Source organism: Argiope bruennichi, chromosome 2 (genome assembly GCF_947563725.1).
Source record: "Argiope bruennichi chromosome 2, qqArgBrue1.1, whole genome shotgun sequence".
Classification (NCBI taxonomy): Eukaryota; Metazoa; Arthropoda; class Arachnida; order Araneae; family Araneidae; genus Argiope; species Argiope bruennichi.
In genome coordinates, this window is record NC_079152.1 from 122,214,678 (window position 1) to 122,234,876 (window position 20,199).

The window sequence follows — 20,199 nt, forward strand, 5'->3', positions numbered from 1 at the left end:
CTTATATTATATATGCCTAGATACTATCACATAATTTTCTGGATAGGAGATGCTTTTCTGGATGGATGTTATTGAATAAAGTATAGCCACTTCACACAACATTGCTTTGAAAATTACAATTCTTTCAAAGTCAAAAATTTGAAAATAGTGAGCATGCTGCCTGCACGTATGAAGGTTAAAAAAAATTAATGCAATTTTATAAGTCAGAATTATACTCATATACAAAAGTGGATTTTACCTGGGCATCACAGCATGTTATAATATCTATGCCTATGATTAAATTTATATTTACATACAAAAATGATGAACAAATAAGACAACATATTTAGATTTCACAGTGGCATTTCCCCCAGAAGTAGAATAATAATAATAATAAAAAAATTACTACCCCAAATCACAAATTTATCTATTAAAAACATTATTGAATATTCATTAAAAAAACAAAAAAAAAACAATGACTTTGAAAAAGTTGAGTTGAACCATATACTAAAATGTTTTCAATTTTTTGAAATTCATGTAAAGATAAAATTAATTTTATTTCTCAAAATCAATCTGGTTTTTAAAAAAACAAGCATTAAAATATTTGAGACAGATATGCAGAAGAGAGTAATTTTATTGCTTAAAATTACATTTCTATCATGTAAACTATGGAATTTATATACAGAGATGAATCCATGATACATGAGATTTGTATAGTTGAGGCTGACATCTGAAAGTTCATATGAAGGTGACTTGAATGCTGGAATCTAAAACAGAACAATGAGATTTAAATATTTAAGTCCAATAAATAAAAAGTTGATTTTAAAACTCTTGTAGCATTATTGAAACAGTTTAATCCAGCAACACATATAAACAGAATAAAATATAAGATGGATAACTTTGTGATGGTTTGACTTTTTTTTTTTTTTTAATAATAGTTTTTAAATAGCCTCAACTGATATAGTGATTTCAACAGAGATGTTATTCTATTGGTAATATCTTATAATATGAAGTCTCACCCTAAAAGTTACAATTCTTTTTTTTTTTATAATCATTACAGTAGTATGGTCTTAGCATTTATCAAATAACATATTCCAAATTTACCAATAGACCATGCTTTAATATTTACCTGTATAAACTGAATACTATTCACATTGCAGGACATGCTATCAGCATTATTCAATTGATAAAAAGAAGTAGGCAGACTTTATTTAGTTATTTGAACATCAAACTTACATAGCAAAAAAAAAAAAAAAAAAAGAAAAAAGCTTTTACTATTAAAATTTTAAGTAATAATAAATAGAATTTCAATGCAGCTCTTAAAGAATTATATTGTAGGAAGCAATTACATAAAAGTGCTCCAATATTGCAACTGGCTTTGCATAATATGATGGAGAAAGTTGAAATTACTGGACAACTGAAGAAGAAAATGAGTTAAGCCTGTTTGTATGGATGATACAGCCACAGATGTTGTGGAAGCTAGCAGTAATTCTTCCAATGTAATATGAAAGTAACATGCATTTTCAGTGATTTTACTTCAGTTGTATGAACAATCATGCAACAGATTTTGAAGCTTGATTTTAAAAGGAGTCAGCGATTGCAAAGGTTTGTAAAACTTTTCCACTAGTCTTTTTTTGCTTGAAAGACAACTGATAGCATTTGATCATGGAACATTGTGAGGATTGCCAAGGCTTATTTTTGCTTCAATGCCCAAAGTTAAAATCTCACAGTTATTGTGCATGGACAAAGTAAAATCCATATATAATCTATAAATTTTGTACATTGTTATATTGATTTATGATAAAATTCATTCAAATGCCATAATTTTTTAAAGTTGAAACTGCAACAGGAATCTAAACAATTCAATTTACACATAACAATGGCAAGATTTAATGAAGGGTTTTGCAATCCCAGAATTTCATAGAATCCCATTAATGGAAACTTATAATGGATTATTCAAACATATGGTATATCTTCCTACATTAATCATTTTGTATAATAACTGTTAAATCAAACTTTCACAGTCAATCATAATTTTTCAGCAGTATTGTATCCTTGTTCGCCTAGCTTCACTTCATATAATTTCTGGTTTCTTGAGGATAAAGATATATTGCACAAGGCTTACATGTGAATTAGGTATGAAGGATAGATTCATATTCTGAATATTCCAAGAGATTGATTAAAATATGATTTTGCAACAAGCAAGAATGCTATTGAAATTAAGGGGAACATTTAAGCAAAAGACATTATATCCAAAATTATAGTTTTTAGATGGAGTCAATTCGCATTTGATTTTGAGTTGTTAGGGGGGGGGGGGAAATATTTAATAGGTATCAAATATTTGTCGAAAGTTTATAAATATTTTGATAAACTTATAATATGAAATTATTAAATGGAAATTCTAATTAATAATTTCATATTATAAACAAGCATTTATAAAATTATAGTAATATGGATTTTAATTTAGTTAAAAGTTTTTAGTTATTACAAACATTCATAATCCATTTCAACAGTCCATTAAACATACTTTATGAACCAACTACTTTCCTTTGAATACCAATGATACCTAACATTTATGCATGTTATAACTGTGGAAACTAGAAGATATTCTTTTTACCTGGCTGTTCTCTTTTTTATAATAAAAAAGAATATTATATGCATTAATAGCAATACAAATTCTAGTTTGATTTAAGGGACACAATGCATTATAGAATCTATTGGAAGAGATCTTAAATCCTTTTGCTGACATTGTATTTAAAGCAAATTCTAATTTAGCCCTACTACATTTCACTAAATAATTACAATAATAAACATGTATTTGATGTCAATAGTTTATTAATCAATTTCTACATAATTTTTTGAACACATGCACACCCATACATAAGATTGCATATAAATATTTCATATGCAAAATCTTTAAAATAATATTATAATTTTTCAAACAGTAATATGTAAAACAATGCTCATTTATATACATTATTCATAATAGCTTCTTTTTCTTAAAAAGATATATATCAGTAATAAAGAAACTAGATAAAAAAATTATATAGCCGAAAACTTTTAAAACTGATAACAATTGTATATTATTACCTCAATAGTTTTATGTTATAGATATTCAAGTTAAATCTGTGTAATATTTTTTAGATAACTGATTCATGATTTTTGAGCATATTAATTTCTAAAAACTTGCTTTTAACATCACAATGATTTTGTAAAAATAATAATAATATAAAATTATTTTTTTATAAATAACTCAGTATATAATTTTTTTTTGTTCAAAATACTTTTATTTTAGAAGATAAATGCCTAATTTTCCTTCCAACAATTAAAAAAATCCAACAATTTTCGATATATAAATATAAGTATTATACAATAAGTTCTTAAGTGAATAGAGTGAAGAAAGGAAATTCTTTAATAGTTAAAACAATAAACCTGATTAAAAAATGCTTTTTTTTTTCATTCAGACAAATAGTACACAAACAGTAGTTTCATTAAAAACTTGAGTAGCTGCTCCATACAATACTATTAGTTTTGCGTGCATGTGTGCAACCCCCCCCTGCCACAAAATTTTTCATTTTTTTTGTGTGTGTAAACTAAGAGTTTTTTTTTCTATCTTCCCTTTTTTTTAAAAAAGAAATGTGATATTAATAAATCAATTAATTTGTTATAAATTTGATTCATTACAATTCAACTTTTTAATGATATGATTTAATAATTCATTTCTACTGAATTAAGTTTTTCTTTTTTCCAGTATTTTTAATTACATAATTTCCAATGTATCATTAAATAATCAAAATAATTTTTCATGAAGATTTTAATACTGCAAACCAAGTGTTTTATCATCATTCAGAGCAGCTCAGTGTGGACAGAAAGTTGATGGCTATTCCATAATTCATCAACAATTTTGTTAAATTTTAAAAATGTTAACTTAAAAATTTCAACTTTTGCAATTTAAGTAGATTTTGGTACATTTTACAAAACATGACATGAGCATAATATTGATACAAATGATTTAAGAATAGATTCGGATATGTGAAACACACGAAAGTTGCTGTAATATAAAACTCGAATAAAATCACCCGATTCTTCAATCCATTGTCTAATACATTATTCATTTACTACAATATTATGTAACTTATAAAATAAAGTTTTGATACAAAAACATTTAGAGATTGAGTTTTGTTTTGCAGCAACCATATGTTAGATGAATACACAGTCAAGTGATGTTTGCAATTTATAAAAAAATGCAGGTACTAAAATATACATTTTAAAGAGAATGTAATCATTTATAATATTATATAATTCATACTAACATAGTATTATTTATTTCTTTACAGTCTTGTTCTGCTTCTTTGGAGGACTCCACCGCAAAAGACTGACATCGACAGTAATTCTCGGTTTTCTACAATGGAAACTCCGCAGTTGTTCTTCCACCAGCTTTGGTGTAACACAAATAACATGCTGTCCTTTCCAATATTGTACCATGTTCAAGCTTTGAAGAGTACTTATAATATCACCTTGAGTGATACTTGTCATTTGACTAGAGTTTTTAAAAAAAGCATTAGGGTGTAAAGTTTAATGCAAAATAAACATATAACTGAAACATTAAGGTTACATAAAATAGGTTAAAAAAAAAAAATTGTTAAAAATTTCCCCCTCATTAAAAAAAAACAAAAAAACATAAAACATTAGAGAAAATGAATTTCTTTTTAGGTCATGCAATTAGGTCTGACAAATTTTTATTAACAACAATGAAGTTTTTTTCTTTTTCAAACTAATAAATTTATTTTATTTTCCAATTATATTTAATTTTAAAATAACGAGAATTTAGTTTCAAATAATAAAATATTTCAATTCACTATCAAGAATTACTGCAAGGATAAGAAGAAATAAATAAAGGTTTCCAGTATTTATAATAAATATTATAAAACATTGAAAACTGTTAGAAATTATCTAACTAAACTTGATTTTACATTATATGATTGTTACAAGAGAGTATAAAAGTGTAAAGAAAGTTATCAATGCATACACAGCATCAATGTAACATTTTGACATTTAACATTTGAAAATTAAAGGGGGGGGGGGGAACTATTTTTACTATATGAATCCAAAAAATCTCAACACATCTAATATCAATAGAAAAATATGAAATAATATCAAGCAATCCTCAATGAACCTATACAACATACCTTAATTCTTTTACAGACAAAGCTCCCCTATAATCTTTTAAAATTTCTAATATGACCCATGACCAATAACTTCTATAACTCAGCTTTCCTAAATCTGATAACGGCTTTTCAGGTGAACCTATGCTATGTTCTTTTTTTGATAGTTCATAACCTGCAAAACAGAAAATTTTGATTAAACTTAATCATATTTTTAAAAGCAAACAAACATTGTTATACAGTTTACAGCTAATGCATGTTGTTTTGTTATCTAGATATATGAGTTATAAATGATAACATAGGTAATTACTTGCTAAATTAATTTCATATAGAATGATTAATGATAAATTATTGGGAACAGGATAATAAGTGTCAGGAATAAAGTGAAATCATACAAAACTAATTGTAAAAACAATAAATCATTAAAGTTTTTAAAACAAGGAGAAAAATAGAAAGGAAAATTCCAAACTAATATTAAATGATTTAGTATCAAACTTTTATTAAATATGATAAATATATCTTCAGTTCATTTTTACAGGACTATTAAAAGATCAAATTGTGCTATTTGCTATTGAAGATTCTAAGCCATAAGTCAGTATTTATCCTCAGCTGCTAAAAAGATTTTCTTTTCTTTTTACAATTTAATGACTCACAGAGGAACCACATATTATGATCTGATTCCTCGCAGCTGTATCTCATCATTTATAATTCTCCTCAAAGAAAAAATAACTTCAATTAGATGCAATAACCTCTTTTTAACACATGATGACATAACTATTTTTAAAAATAGATCTCACAATTCTTAACAATGATCTCAAGGCAATATCAGAATCGACACTTCATTGTCAAAGCTCCATAAGGATGTAGATCCAACAACCAGGTTTAATTCTACTAAGCCTGCCTGTGTAAAAGTGGACACTTAAAACAAAGCACATGCAAGAAAGTAAGTAGCATACCAATCATAAGTTTTTGAATTGTTCAGTATTTCTTCATACAATATTTGCTATTAAAAAATTGCAACTATGAAATACATCAGTTTAGAAAACAAGTGAAAATATTATAGCAAGGTTCTATAATTGTGATATGTATATTACTAATGATACATTATATGGCCCTTGCTGAAAAAACTTTACACAAAAGTTTTAAACGAACATAAAATGAGGCACTTTTTAATATTTTGTCTTAATCTTTAGTATTTATATAAATAACCCATAGATATCTGCTTATCTCCTGTACTGAATCAGCATTTATGCTGGTGGTCACATTGATCATTTACATTCAAGACTCTTGGTAACTAATTTCTGAAAATGTAGAAAAGGAAAGTAAGATAAAAGACCCATTTTTTATCCTGGACACTACACAAGAGGTTATTTCATGAATGAGTACAAAAATGTGCAAATTTCCATTCAAGAGAAGAAATATATATATATATCATAGTAAAATGGTTCAGCCAAGCTTTGAAATAAAAAATAAATATAAACACAATTGTGATATAAATCTTATTAATTCTTGCAACAAATGAAGACAATAAAATACATATCAAAATTAGCTACAGCAAAACAGGCATATTTGTTATATTAATCTTTATAAATAATAAATCTTAATATTAAAATTATGTATAACTGTATATGGTATATTTCATTACAATGGAAAAGATTTCTTTATGAATTGAATAAGTTTTATAGTTTGGTTATAAACATTCATTTTAGGATGCATTGATTTTTGCTTGAGAAATGTTTTGATGATGATTAATACATACATTTTTAATTCTTATTCATGTGGTATAGATTTAGAAGTTTAAAGGTGCAACTGAAATTGAATTTCATTGTAGAAATTTTCCTTTTAGAATGGGTTTACCAAGCAATATATTTAATGTTTACTGGCATATATAAACAAAAAATCTGTGGTGAAATTGGATCTTGAGCCAAGATCTCAGAGTCAAAACATAATAAACAGAAGAGGGGAGAATCTGACATTTAAAGATAATAATTCCTTCAAATATCAGTTTTCTTTTCTATTTTGTAACACACAGATGGCTCCATGCAAACATTTTCAGATTCAATTAAAATAAATGAATTAAAACTGTTTCACTATAGGCAGTGAAATAAAAAATAAGCTTATAATTTTTACTTAAACATATTCACAGCTCCCCTACTCTAAACTGTTTAAGGGCTTGAAGAGTTTAACCTTTAAGGGCTTAAGAGTTACCCCTTTTGAATATGCCCATTACTGTTAGCTAGGAAATGCCATGGCATTTAACTTGTAAATGTTCAGAAAGAAATGTGATATTTTTGGTGCTTCATACAATAATAAAAATTAAAAAAAAATATTATAGTTCACAAAATACCTTCTTTCCTGTTATATGCATAAATGATAATGGTAAGATGATTATATAAAAAGCCTTTGTATTTAAAATGTTGTATTTTTTATGAACAGGAAGACAAATATAACTGCAAAAAGGACAAAGAAAAAAAAAAAAAAAAAAAAAAAAAAAAAAAAAAAAAAAACGCTGTTCAAAATTATTTTTTTTTCTCTCACACACAAATGAGTCTCTGACTCAAATACCAAAATACTCTCATAATATCAATGCTTTAGAAAAGTTATACATACTGAAGGCAATAAGAAATTTTCCAAATCCTTTTCTTTGATAAGGAGGCAGCGTAAGAATGCAAGCGACATTATTCCCATCAGGTGATTCTTTCTCTTTTGAGAAATAACCAACAAGATGGGCACCATGTTTGTCACATTCAGTTAGGACATAAAACAAGAATGGCTCTACATCAAAATACAGAGTCTTGTGATCTAAAAACAGCTTAGCCATCAAACATAGATTTTGGCAATACAGCTGGAAAAGAAAAAGGGAGCAAAAGCATTATAAAGATGATACAGGTTTATATTTTTGCCTTGCATTTATAAGAAGTTATAGATAACAAAATTAATAAGATTATGCATTTTTTTAATGCATCTAAAAGTAATATTGGTGATAATAACTTTGCTCATTCAATATACTATTATTCAAAGTGAAAAGGAATGTATGTAAAACAAAGTTAAAATATGACTTTCATACTTTGAGTGATAATACATCAGAGTTTATAATGAATTGTCATATCATTACTCATGTTATCAAAACACAGTTTAACACTTTAATAACAGAATATAGCTCTTTAACTAAATGTCCATGTATTATAAAAATAACAATATGTTGGAATGCTAAATAATGCATATTGCCACATCCTCTTAGAATGTGGCACTGCAAAAAATTATCCTTTTTTGTTTGTTTGCATAATACCATTCATTTTCTATTATAATATTTTAATCTCAATATGGTAAATTGTTTTAAAAGAAAACAACAAACTTCCATGTAATTAATAAACTGATGAGGGGACAAAATTGGAAAAAGTTGCACCCATCAAATATTTCACATTTAATAATAATTTTATCACAAAAATATTAATTAAAAGGATGATTGTCATTTATTAAAATCAGAACTGAAACCTGACAAAGGAAAAATTATTTTAATGATACAATTGTTCTAATTAATCACTACAACAGTAACAAATGATGTATTTAAAGCAAAACATACTCAAGATGTTTAAGTCAAATAATCACATATATTAAATTCCAATATTATATAAATTTCTGAGAAAAACATCGATAGTTGTAATAATAAAAAGATTTTCATATTTTTTTGAAAAAAAAAAAAAAATATGGACTAAATGTATTAATTTTACCACTGATCTAAAAAATACATTTTGACCATTCTAAACTATTATGATTTAAATACAATATTTTCTTACAGGGTATAATAAATCAATACTTAAATATACATTAAACACATAACACCAAATTAAAATTTCATAAGCAGTGAAACTTCTGTTTTTTTTAGATTCCAGTTTAATTAATATTGGTTCTGAATCTGTAATTTCAAAAACATGAGTGCTTGCTTTACTATTAGTAAGAAACCATAAACAGATGAATACAACACAGGTTGTAATAGAGTTAGTGTTGTAGGAAACTGATAAAGTATTCCAGTAGTTATTGCTATTGTTTTTTGTTAATATTTTTTTGCGCACACGTTTGTGTTTTTTACTCTGTCAGATTTTTTTTCTCAACAATGCAACAAACTATTTTTTTTAAAAAAACTTACTGTTTTATTTATTCAATAATGCTTTACTCCCTCTTTTTTTTTTTTTTTTTTTTTTTTTTTTTAAATAACTAAGATATGACAAGGCAATTAGTTTATTGATTACATAATTTCTTCCATTATCTTAAAATACAATCTAGAATGAAATATATTGAAACAATATATTTCATATAATTTCCCAGAATATAATTCAGCAATAAAATAGAGTGATTAGCTTCATGTAACTCATTAGATGTGAAATTGCCTACAACTTGTAGATTGAGCATTAACACAATTTATGAATATTTTAGTATAAATTTTAGAATTCTTAAAAAATTTTTAGAGCATAAATAAACAATAAATAATATTGTGAGTTAAAATGGCAATTCTTAGATAAAACTACTGTAGACATGATTTAAGCCACAGACAAGCAGATTAGCAATTCAATGCTTTGCCAAATGAGTTACTGAGATTGCTACTAAGATTTCTCTAAGGAACAATAAATTTCTTCTGCAATTTCAATATATGATATAGGGTATTTTAAATATAAAGAGGTACTTCCCCCCTTTTTTTGTCTGATGCAAGCAATCTTTGTTAATCTTAGAACACTAAGACTACTATAAACTTAAAAAAAAAACAACATATTTCTCATTATCTAATGACCTAAATAAAATTGTAAGCTTCAATTATTCCTTTATTTGGTACCATTTAATTGTTTCATTCATTTGGTGCCAATTATATTATCAATAAGAAAAATTTTATTACCTTATGATCTTTACCATCAACTTCATACACAGATAATGTTCCTTTACGATATATCTCCTTACCAGGTGGCTGTCTCCAAGTACATTCCCCCTGAAAGCAAAATAAATTTCACCAATTATATTGAGGAAAAAATAATAAATTTTCTGATTTATTTATAAAATAAGTAATATAATTTATACTAATCATTATTTTAATTTCAATAACTTAACTGTTTTCATGTTTTAAAATCAAAATTCAACATATTTTATTTTTGAAATTCAACATATTTCATTTATATATTTTTAAGAATTTTACAAAATAAATGTTTTGTACTTTTTAAAAGAAAAGAAATTTTGGATAAACCTCATAGTTTTGAATTATGTTGTTTAGAAAGGCAAAAGGAATTCAACGAGGAAAAAATATATAAAAATGTTATTTTAGGCAAATAATAATAATAATAATATTTAAAATCTATTACTTGATGATATCTGTAAGTTTTTTCAAGTCTCATATATTTTAAGCAGTATTCACAAATCCACAACTTCTGTTGTTTCCCATACTCATCAGGATAAGGAGAAAAATACCAGGCATCAATTTCATATTTTCCAAACTGTATTCTGTCAATATATTTCACTTTTGTTATCTGAAATAAAAAAAAAATATACACCATTTTTAAAAGGTAAAAACTTAAATAACTTTCAAAATTATATGTATATATATATATAATATAATAGATCAGAGATTCCCAATCAAAAGTAATCAAGCCCCTAAGGGACAAGATATTTGGGATATGTAAAAGTAATGTGGTAACAGTAAAAACACAAAACATAAGAGATTAAAATGAAAGTAATAGTTATAGAAACTTGCTTTCCTCAAGTTCATGCAAAAAATTGAAATAAAAGCAAATCCACAAGCCTTTATGGTAGTAATGAGGGGAAAAAATATCAAGAAAAAAATGACAATGCAACAAAATTTTAATATAAGATGTGCCAAAATGAAAAGAAGATTAAAGTTATATACAAAGAAAATTTAATTACAATATTGTAATTACAGTTTATACGGAACAGTACAACTATAAATAATTGAAATCAATGTTCAAATATTGATACCATTGCATAAAAAGAGAATGCATGGCTTCAGAACAGAAACTTCTAGATCCAGATATTTTGGTACCTCTTATGCACAGACTCTCACATAACCAAGCTTTTTGTGGATTATGCAATGCACAAATCAAACCTTTGTTTATCAACATTTTAACAGCAATTTAATGTGCTGTGATCTGATAATTCTGCCAAGCTGCTGGAAAAAGAGCTCTTGCACAGCTGAAATTGTGGCATGGTTGGTCAGAAAGTGTGCCTGCTGAAGTCGTGGCAAGTCTTTGATGTTTATGTATTTCACCTAATAATGCTAACACAATTGGAATACAGTGTATTGTGTGAAACATTGCTTTCCGAATACCTTGTTTACCCTGTGATAAATTTTTAAACAATATTTTCCTTATGCATGAAGAAATCAGAAAAATTGCTGTTTATGCTGATTTGAAAGAATCCATCACACAATGAACCACAGAAATAACTCTCCAGAAATGAGAAAATGGATGCAAAACCGTTAATCATGCATGTGCAACTGGGAATACCACTACACCATCTATTGGTTAACTCAATGGGATTTGATATAATCTACCAACAGCAAAGACTTCTTTTACATTTCAGTACATTAATATTAATCACAAGCAATAAACATGTGTAAAGAACATATCTGCTTCATGCACATATTAATATAAAAAATATTGCAGCAAACTTAACACAGGATCATTGTCAAGACTATATTTGCCTTCATATCAACTTTTTGTATAAAATTCAACTCCACAAAACAAGTTAACAGAATTCAATTAAAATAACTGGTTATCATGATTTAATAAGAAATTAATGCAAAGAATTTTTATTTTTTTGAAAGGGGACAAACACTATTATATAAATGGAATAAAAAGTAAAAGTTAATTGATTTGCTTGATTCATAAGCTAACAAAAGCCCTTAACATTATTATTATTGTTATTAAATACTGAATGAAGGAATTTGGGAGGTATATGAAAGAAGAGGATGTTCAAAAACAAAATGATTATTCAAAATGCTGACAAAGTTTTGAATTTACTATGATATAAAAATAAATGAAATTTCTTAAAGAAGAGGAGATATCTCTTCCCAATACTAAATAAAAATACTTACTGAATAAACTTTACTGAATTTTTTTTTATAAATCGAAATGATTCTTAATCAAATTAATTTATAAAAAATACTTCTGATAAAATTCTTAATTAAAACAAGCTGGAGAAAGGGGAAAAACTTACAGCTTCATGCTCTTTTTCCAAAGCTGCTGTAGTAGGATCCATCTCAGCATAAGTCTTCAAAGTAAAGAAATATATACTTTAATAACTTATCAACAACAAACAATTGCTAAATAAAATTCAAATATACATATAAATTTGAAGAGTGCATTATTGTAAAATCTATTAAGTTTCAAGTTAATAATGATTTTTGATATATAATAAGAGGACAACATTGTTCAGATAAAATTAAATTTACTTCATGGGTTTTACAAGATAAGTAAGTTCATTTATTTTGTGTTCCATTAATCTGAGCAAGAAATAATAATAATAATGAGCATTTAATTTAAAAGTAAAAAAAAAGAAAAAAGAAGTAATACATGACTTTTTATAAGAACAGGAAAATAAATAAATAGATAAATAAAGCAAGAAAGACTTGCCTGCTCTAAATGCATGAATTTAATATAAGAAATACAAGCATCTTTTCACAAATATTTATTATATTTAATAATAGATGACCCTGCTTAAGTTTAGAAAATGTGTCATTAATTTTAAAATGAAATTTCTGACTGGGACTTTTTATGGTACATAACATTCAAAATGCTCCATGCAATTCAACTTATTTATAAGGCTTGGAAACTTTTAAATACTGAAGATGACAACAAATATGCAGAATAAGTTTAAGCAATATTCAACATCCCTGACTGTTTAGCTATTGGAGGAAAAATTTAAATTCTAAACATTATGTTTAAATTTTGCAAAAATTTAAAAGGCAACTTTTAGGCACACAGATAAAATGTTTAAAAGAAATTTTAAAACAATAATTTTGCACTCTTGTACCATATCTGAATAATTTTACTATGGAAACTAAAATTGAAAAAAACTAAATTTAAAATAAGGGAAAAAAAAAAAAAAAGGTACCTTTTGAACATGATTGATTTCATCATGTTTGCGTTTTTGGTTTCGAGTGATTTTTCTGTCTGGTTGATCATGATTTGTTGTATTATGATTGTGCTTTATTTCTCTGTTTGGGTAAGAATAATCAAATCGATCACTCTCTACCCATTCATCAAGCCTGCGATTACCTGCAAGAACAAGAATTTCTGTTATATACAAAAAATCTTATATAGCTTGAAAGCAGCCTAGTTTATTTAAATTGATAAATGAAACAGTGAAATCCTAATAATATATAAAGGAGAAAAAAGTAAAACTGATATACTGAAGTATAATAAAACTGGAAAAAAAAGGGAAATTTTTTGGAAAAATTGTGAAAAATTAATGTAGTTTTGATTGCTTTATAACTTTTAATACAAAAGAAAATTACATCATAATTCAGAAAATTTCATAACATTAGATGTTTATTATAAAATAATTTACTTATATCCATTATGATGAATATAGCCTTCACATTTTCCAAAGTAAATATGAATACTATGATTCTTGCTATGATACCATAATAATACTTTAATACCATAATGCATAGTACATACTTTCTGAATGAAATAAAATAATAATTTACTTACATCCTTCATAATGAACATAATATTCATATTTTCCAAATTCTTGCTCATTTGGACGAACTTGAATAATTTCAGCAGGATCTATTGAATAGTAAGTAATGCATTAAAATATTAAGGATATTATACAATGCATTATTTTATAGAAGAAACAAAGGCAATTCTTTAGCCATACAAAAACAGAGTCACTAAAGAAATCAACTACAATGATAATAGAATACTGGTGATGCATGATTTGAAAGTTTCAATTTCCTTTCATTTTAAAAAGGTGATTGGCGGCATTAAAATATATAGGCATTATATACATTTCTATAATTCTCTTACTATTATGCAAGAGAAAACCAGAAAGCTTTTTATTAATAGTGACTGTTTCAATAGTAGATAATTAGACAAAAATGCAAATCATTCATATACTTTTTAAAGGGATAAATAACCTGTTTGAAGATTGATAGAGTATTTAAAAAAATGTTCCAAGTAATACACATAAGCAATCGCAAAACCAATATCTTTAATCTTATCAAAACATAGAGAGCGTACAAAAATATTTAATCTTCATTAGATATTAGATTTTTACACATGCCACAACTGACAAAGCTCTGTTGTTACATGAAAAGTGACATAAAACATTAAGAATTAATATCGAACAGATTAAAAGTTGTAAATCGCCAATAGGATTGTAAATAGCTATATTTTAAGCAAACACATCATTCTTAAGTAATTGGATGTCTTCAGAAAAAATTCCTTTTTTTACTTCATATGGAATATTTTCAAAGAAAGTGTTCTATAATCTTTCGGGATCTATTGCATTAAATTTATGAAGTTTCTAACTAATTTAAAGTAATATTTATTAATCTTTTCAATCAATTTTGGGATTGCATATGGCATAAAAATCTTTTATTCTATTTGATTTCGTTTAAATCCATAAAGGTATAATCTATAACACTAATTTTATAAAATGACTATCTTCTTTGTGAAGCTGTATTAAACTGTATTAGATATCAAAAAAGTTTTCTTTTCCTCTTGAAACAAATGAAGGTTTTTTTTAGGGGAGGAGGGTTTCTTAAGTAAGGAAAATGAAAAACATCAGCACATTCTTCCCAAACTAAAGGGATTCTGATTGAGGTAATAAGTACAAAGTAATGAAATTACTCCACTCATTTATGACAAAAACAGTGTCTTTTTAATCAATATTTCACTCTTTCCACCACACTATGTTTGTCACCTTTTTTTCATATGGGTATGTTTAGCGGATAGGATTGATTTCTTTTAGAAACGAAAACTTTTTTAACTGAAACATGTATATGAAAATCATTTTAGTATTCACATTTTAAGCATTGTAATTATTGTTTGCAACATTAAATATTAAATTTTCAGTAAGCCGATTAGAATTATTTATCCCCATGTGTAAATAGAGTTACTTTATCAGCTCCTTGCCTGATTGTATCTTCATCTCAGATAATATATCAAGTTTTGGCAATGATTGCATCGTACTATCAGAGGCGGCGGCAGAGATTTGCCGACGGGGAGGCAAGACAAAGCCAACAGGGGGCAAGCACGATATCTCTCAGTTGGCTTTAAAATAACTCATAATAATTAATTTTACATTTAATTAAAGAAAATCAAGTATTAATTAGCTTCTTTTTTATTCAGATCCTGATCCTTTCTTTCATTGTTAAAACTTTACAAAGGAATTAGTAAAAAAAAGTTTCTTTTAATGACCATCAAAAAATTGTCAATATTTGAGTCTATTTCTTTATGAGACTGTTGAGGTTTAATTTCTCTGAGGTCTAAAATTAGAAAAAAATATGTTATATTCCTTTCTAGATTGCTGAAAATAGATAGAAACACAGATTGCGTCAGAGTGACCTGTCATGCCAAATGAACAAATGCATGCTTGTATTTTATATCAGAAGCTATATATATATATATATATATATAAAGTTCAAAAAACGTTTTATAAAAGAAACTTTTCAGAAACCTAAAATAATAAATAAAAAATAGATTCGATGTTTTAACCAAAAATCGATTTTTCAGCGTAGTTCCCCCTATCTAAAATATTTTTTAAATCAGGATTGCAGCAACGAGCAGGAATTCAGATGTGTTTAGAATCCGAGGAAAATAAGTGCGCAACAAAAATACAACAAATTACATTTAATACAACAAAAAATTTAATGCAGTTCTGACACGATCAATATAAAATGTGGGAAAGATATAATGATGTTGTTTCTTAAGAATACTGGAGAAAATATTTTGTAAATATATGTACAAACTTACTATTTGATGTAAGACATGAAAAATATTCTTATGAAAAATGGACTGCTAAAACATTAGATCCCCCATGTATTTATTTTTCAAAATATATTTAGGCTTAAAAAAACCAGTGAATTTTACTAAGAAACAATTAGATCTTGAATATGAATTCCCCTATCTTCATTTTTAGGCATGTGTTCTTATGGTTAAGTACTTTTTTATTTTAAAGTTACTGCAAGCTAATATTCCTCGCAAAAAGTGAGTTTTATCCCCTCAATTGCATGCATTGGTTTTTCTTAACCCCTTCGTATACAATGACGAGTCTGATTCGGTATGGAATTACTAAATTTTTAACTTTAAATCTGCAATTAAGGGAAAGTATTAAGTAATTTAAAATGCAAATATCACTTGAAGACGCATCATTACCTCAAATGCCCTTATTCTACGAATTAAAATAACAATAATTATCCCACATAATATCTGCCATCTAATTAGAAAGTTAAGTAAATTCGTATGTCAAGGGATTAATGTGTTATATATGAATATTCCATGAATAACAATTTCAATCTCCTTTTATCAAGACATCTTTATATAAACTCTATTAAAAATTTAGAAACATCTGAAATCATATAGTTTTTGCTGCAAATAGTAATTGAAAGAAAAAAAAATTGGTTCCCAGATTGCATAGTCATAATATTGAATGCAAAGTTTGAATAATTTAGGAAGTAATTTATTTAACAAATTTAGTGCATACTTGATTAAACTCTTTTAGTGTAGCTAAAAAGCTACCATGCCACAAATATTTTTTTTTGTTATCAGTTGTAGTCGGTAATACCTCTTTAGTGTAATGATTGTAGCTTGATAAATTAGATTGCGAAAGAAAACAGATATTTTACTGTAAATAAACTTAATTTCAAATTGTACAATTTACTTACTTCAGTAATTTATAATGAAGCCACATAATTTCGCTACAGTAAAGTAACTTTTTTTTTAGCATGCATATGCACAATTTAGTTTAACCATTAACTAGATTTTAGTCAAGCAATTCTCATAGTGAAATGAATAAAATAAATTTACCAATTCGTTATCGAGGAAGTAACAATTAGATGAATAAGATGACGATTAACCTTAGAAATTGAATTTGAATGATGAATTATGGAAAACAACTCTATCGTTCTATTCATTATAATATAAAAGCTTCAATTTCTCAAATAATTCCACTGGCAGGTAATCGAAGTGTTCGATGAAAATAATTTTTTCCCCATAATCTATGATAAAATCTTAGCCGAATGGAAAAAGATTAGTCGAGAAAAATGTGACATCTTATTCACTTGCCAGCTTATTGATTATTCTGCTAAATATAATATAAAGTATATGCTGAATGAACCTTATAACATTTAAATCAGATGACTGAGAATTTGGATTTAATATCGTCGACATCCATCACATCACGTCGACGGGGGGGGGGGGGGCAAGATGCTGCCGACAGGGGGGCAATTGCCCTCCTGCTATTGTTGCCTCTGCGTACTATTTAACGTCCTGTGTGAAGAAATTCTTCAAATCTCATACTGGAAGAGCTATTTTTGCAAAAAAGACATTAAATATTCAATGAGTTTATATTGACTACGGCAAATATGTTACAATTTACATTTTTACAACTTTAATAAATTATAAAAGGATAATTATTCATAAATCTTCACTTTTATGATTTGATGCAAAATCAAAATTATACGATATACAAAAAATGGGATAAAATTATAATAATCTAAAATTCATCATTTTTGAAGTTATCTATTTTTGAAGTACAGATTTGAGGAGATAGTTTTTATTCATTACTGCAAATAGCTAGGCATAGAATAATATTTATGCTGTTAATTATCTTTATAAACAACATAACAAAATATATGCATCAAAACATATTCAACTGATTTTTTAAAAATCCAGATTTCAAATTTAAACACTTAGAAAAATTCTTCCAAACGAAAACCAAGTCATTATTTCTCAGCTATCAAATTTTGAGACTGATAACACCAAAAAAAAAAACTTCTTTAAACAAATTTCTTTAATACTATTTAATAAGATATTTAAGATCTGGAGACAAGCTTCCTCACTGCATGGGTTATTAAAAAATTCACAGGTTTTATTTTTAGTAATATTTATAGCAGTATGTATTCTGAACCAAATGCGACTGGCAAATTTTATTATTACTTGCATGCAATTGATGAATATAGTTAAATTATAATTATAAAAATATAACTATGAGAAGCAAAATATTCACACATAATCTTTGGTAATTTTTATTTATAATTAATTTCTGGTATGTGACAATTATGCAAATATGGTACATTGGGATTATCCTGTCGACCATTTCCGCCAAACCCAATATTATCGTCCTGAGGTAGCTTCATGAAGGTATCCTTTGGCAAATTTTAACGAGCGTTGACAGGCTAGCGGGATAATCCTAAAGTACCGCAAATATTTATATTTGATCATATATAACAATTTTGATAAATTTACATAGAAACTGTAAAATATGATTTAAATCAATATTGTGTTTTTTCAACAACTTAATTTTGGAAGTGAGAACAAAATCAAAAGAATTTAGTAAAAATATATACAGCTATGTCATTTTATATTTAGATCTGATAGCTAAAAACAATTAAAAAACAAATAACTTTAAAATCTGAAAAAACTTACTGCATTAATGCATATTATTTTCTTACAATTCAAACTTCAATCAGGTTGATATTTTTGTTCATGAAGAAATAAATATGTAACATTTAAAAAAATGTACATAATTGAAGAAATTCTTGATGACACCGAATTTAATTATAATCCATAGATCCGAGAAAAAGTAAAATAGAATTCTTAAGAGTTAAAAATGAAAATTCCTTTTTAATATACAGAAATTTTCCTTCAGTTCAATCTTCTTACTCTAGATGACAACAGTATTGTTGTCATCATTTTGATATATGACAAACCATGTGCTTGTATAACGAGATTTGAATGTAGAAGTGTGAACGAATATAATCATATTTAGATTTTAGAGAGTTGCAATTTGGGCAAATTCTGATTTTCAAGAGTGTATAGAGAATGTATTACTTACGCCAAGTATCATCAGATCGCTTAACAAGGTAATGTTCCCCAATTTTCAAAGGAAGTTCACCATTTTCATTTGGCTTACGATTATTTGATGGTCCAGAGTTGACAGCATTTGTACTTTCTTGTTTTAAATCTCCCTCGCATACTTCCATTTACGCCACTGTCTTTATAATATGATAAATGATCACTGCTTATTTAAATTTTCACACAAACAGTTTTTGAAATGATGATGTTTGCAAAGAATTATGCAGTTATACAAAATAATAATAAGAAAATAAAATCGTAGCTTGCGCAATTGTTTTCAAATTTCAATAACAGTCCAAATTTTGATAACCACAGTTACAGTTAATTTCATTTATTAAGCAATATTTTTTTAAAATTCATTTTCAATTATATTGTTGGCCGAGTAAAAGTAATATAAAAAAAAAGGAGGTATTGTGTTTTTCTTTTAAAATTTCATCTCTGTATCAGAAAAAATAATCATTAAATGTGCATGATTTATGGCATACTGACGATGTATGCGATTCATTTTTATCTCACTTTCATTTCAATTATTTTTTTCTCTCTCGGTATATCTTATTTTTTTATCTGTTTTGTATTTTGGTAAAAATTGTTTTTGCTTACAAATACGTGCTGCACTTGATAGAATATTAATCTTGTTAGATAAAAACAAGATTTTTTACTTTCCAGGTAGGGAAGCAGCAGTGAATCATATCATTTTCATAAGACGAGGGAGGAACTTTCTGCAGTTCTTTAGTCATTGTTCCAATATTGCGGCATCTGGGAAAATTGGCTAAGGATGACGAATATTTTACTAGCGTTTATTACGTAACCAATAACAAAAAGTCACAAACTGATCAATACTTTTCAAAAAGGAGTGTGATTCATATCCTTGATATGATCTTACTGGTGATATTTCGATTAAAGGTCGTGGATCCCGATAGAAAGTAACAATCGATACGATCTATCCAATGGAAGTTCTCAAACAAGAATTC

General features: G+C 26.5%; 1 protein-coding gene across 1 annotated transcript; it reads right to left on the reverse strand.

The window, feature by feature from the left end:
- Positions 1 to 601: 601 nt before the first annotated feature.
- On the reverse strand, positions 602 to 19,536 carry LOC129961639 (histone acetyltransferase KAT8-like). Its single transcript, XM_056075164.1, has 10 exons — positions 19,209 to 19,536; positions 13,859 to 13,936; positions 13,257 to 13,420; positions 12,360 to 12,413; positions 10,490 to 10,654; positions 10,033 to 10,122; positions 7,755 to 7,989; positions 5,169 to 5,319; positions 4,293 to 4,519; positions 602 to 746 (listed from the first exon to the last, which is right to left on the reverse strand). The coding sequence occupies exons 1-9, from the start codon at positions 19,354 to 19,356 to the stop codon at positions 4,303 to 4,305; spliced, it is 1,302 nt and encodes a 433-aa protein (XP_055931139.1). The 5' UTR covers positions 19,357 to 19,536; the 3' UTR covers positions 602 to 746; positions 4,293 to 4,302.
- Between the last annotated feature and the right edge of the window lie 663 nt (positions 19,537 to 20,199).

Bases quoted from the DNA above. Each gene is read 5' to 3' on its own strand.
- LOC129961639 (XM_056075164.1), bottom strand. From the start codon at position 19,356: ATGGAAGTATGCGAGGGAGATTTAAAACAAGAAAGTACAAATGCTGTC. The intron at 10,655-12,359 runs GTAAGTTTTTCC...TTTTTATTTCAG, and splicing joins TGGAAAAAGAGCATGAAGCT to ATAACAAAAGTGAAATATAT. The intron at 10,123-10,489 runs GTAATAGATTTT...TTTTGCTTTCAG, and splicing joins AAACTTACAGATATCATCAA to GGGGAATGTACTTGGAGACA.